At 48.4% G+C, this 1143-nt stretch overlaps 1 protein-coding gene across 1 annotated transcript; it reads left to right on the forward strand.

Annotated features, from left to right (window-relative positions):
* Window positions 1-205: 205 nt before the first annotated feature.
* On the forward strand, window positions 206-1081 carry Pmar_PMAR015493 (conserved hypothetical protein; the record flags this gene model as incomplete). The annotated part of the gene is made up of 2 exons (XM_002783049.1): window positions 206-751; window positions 803-1081. 2 exons carry the CDS (start codon window positions 206-208, stop codon window positions 1079-1081), a joined length of 825 nt encoding a protein of 274 aa, XP_002783095.1.
* Between the last annotated feature and the right edge of the window lie 62 nt (window positions 1082-1143).

A 1143-nucleotide genomic window follows, 5' to 3' on the forward strand; every position in this document is an offset into this window, starting at 1 on the left:
AGGACACTATCGATAACGGTGCGAAGCGATTGTTGGACCTAGGCACGCAGGCTGGAAAGAGAGGCCAGACAGCTCGGAAGTACGGCTGGTAAGGTATGTTGATAACGTAACAGTAATTGTAGCATTGATCGGTTTTACAGTAATGATTGTGTTCTTTTGTTGGACACTTTATGGGGGGTGTTATCGTGTAGTAGTTATTCGATATATGTGGGCAACAACGACGGCGGCGTTGGTGGCTTTAGTTCCTGGGCTTATTACGGTGGGACTATCGTGTTCTTATATTAATGAGCTCTGCAGGAGGTTCCATATACCAGATCCTAGTAGTCTTATTTGGGTACATGCGGTAGACTCTAGAGCTGAACTTGAGGATGCTCCTGCTGATGCTATGTTCTACGAGTCGGACGCCGGTGCTTTATCGGATGATGGACGGGTGGTCATGTGTCATTATCCAACGCAGACCACGAGTGATCTCTATCTGGACGAGCTCTTGTCTGAGGTAGAAGAACGAGGAGTTGGTCTTAAGATCGATATCAAGCTGGAGGAGTTGGTCGGACCTGTTGGGGAGCTCTTGTCAAGGGGCGAGGTGGACGTACCAGTGTGGTGGAATGCTGATGTGTTCGGTGATAGAAAGCTGCCGCTTAGAGCACTGGCTGAGGTTGCTGATGAGAATACTGTGTTGAGCCTGGGGTACATCGGAGTTCGCTTTGGAGAGATCGAGAAGAAAGACATAATCGCGCAGTTGACAGAATCGGTAGCCAACATGACTGTTTTAGTGTTTTGGTAGGAATCTTGCTTTTATCAGGGCCTTGTTTCTGCCTCTTCTGGGGAGGTTACTTGTCGACATATCACATTCGCATTCTCAGCGCGGTTGGCTCTAACGTGCATCCCTGAGCTTGTGAAGTTACTTGACGCTTTACCGACTACTTCTTTGACTCTGTGGACGGGGGCGAATGACATGACGGGCTTGAGCAAAGCTGAGGAAATGCAGTTGCGACAGGGCTTGCCTATGGAACGAGTTTTTCTTGATATCAAGCGCCAGACTTGGCTAGGGTGGTTCGCCTCCTGGCTGCAGTGGGCGTGATTATAATGATGTTTTATAGTCTTGCATTGGTATAATCTTATACTCTCTCTTGGAGTTGTTGG

Source organism: Perkinsus marinus, assembly GCF_000006405.1.
Source record: "Perkinsus marinus ATCC 50983 genomic scaffold scf_1104296937612, whole genome shotgun sequence".
NCBI classification, from domain to species: domain Eukaryota; phylum Perkinsozoa; order Perkinsida; family Perkinsidae; genus Perkinsus; species Perkinsus marinus.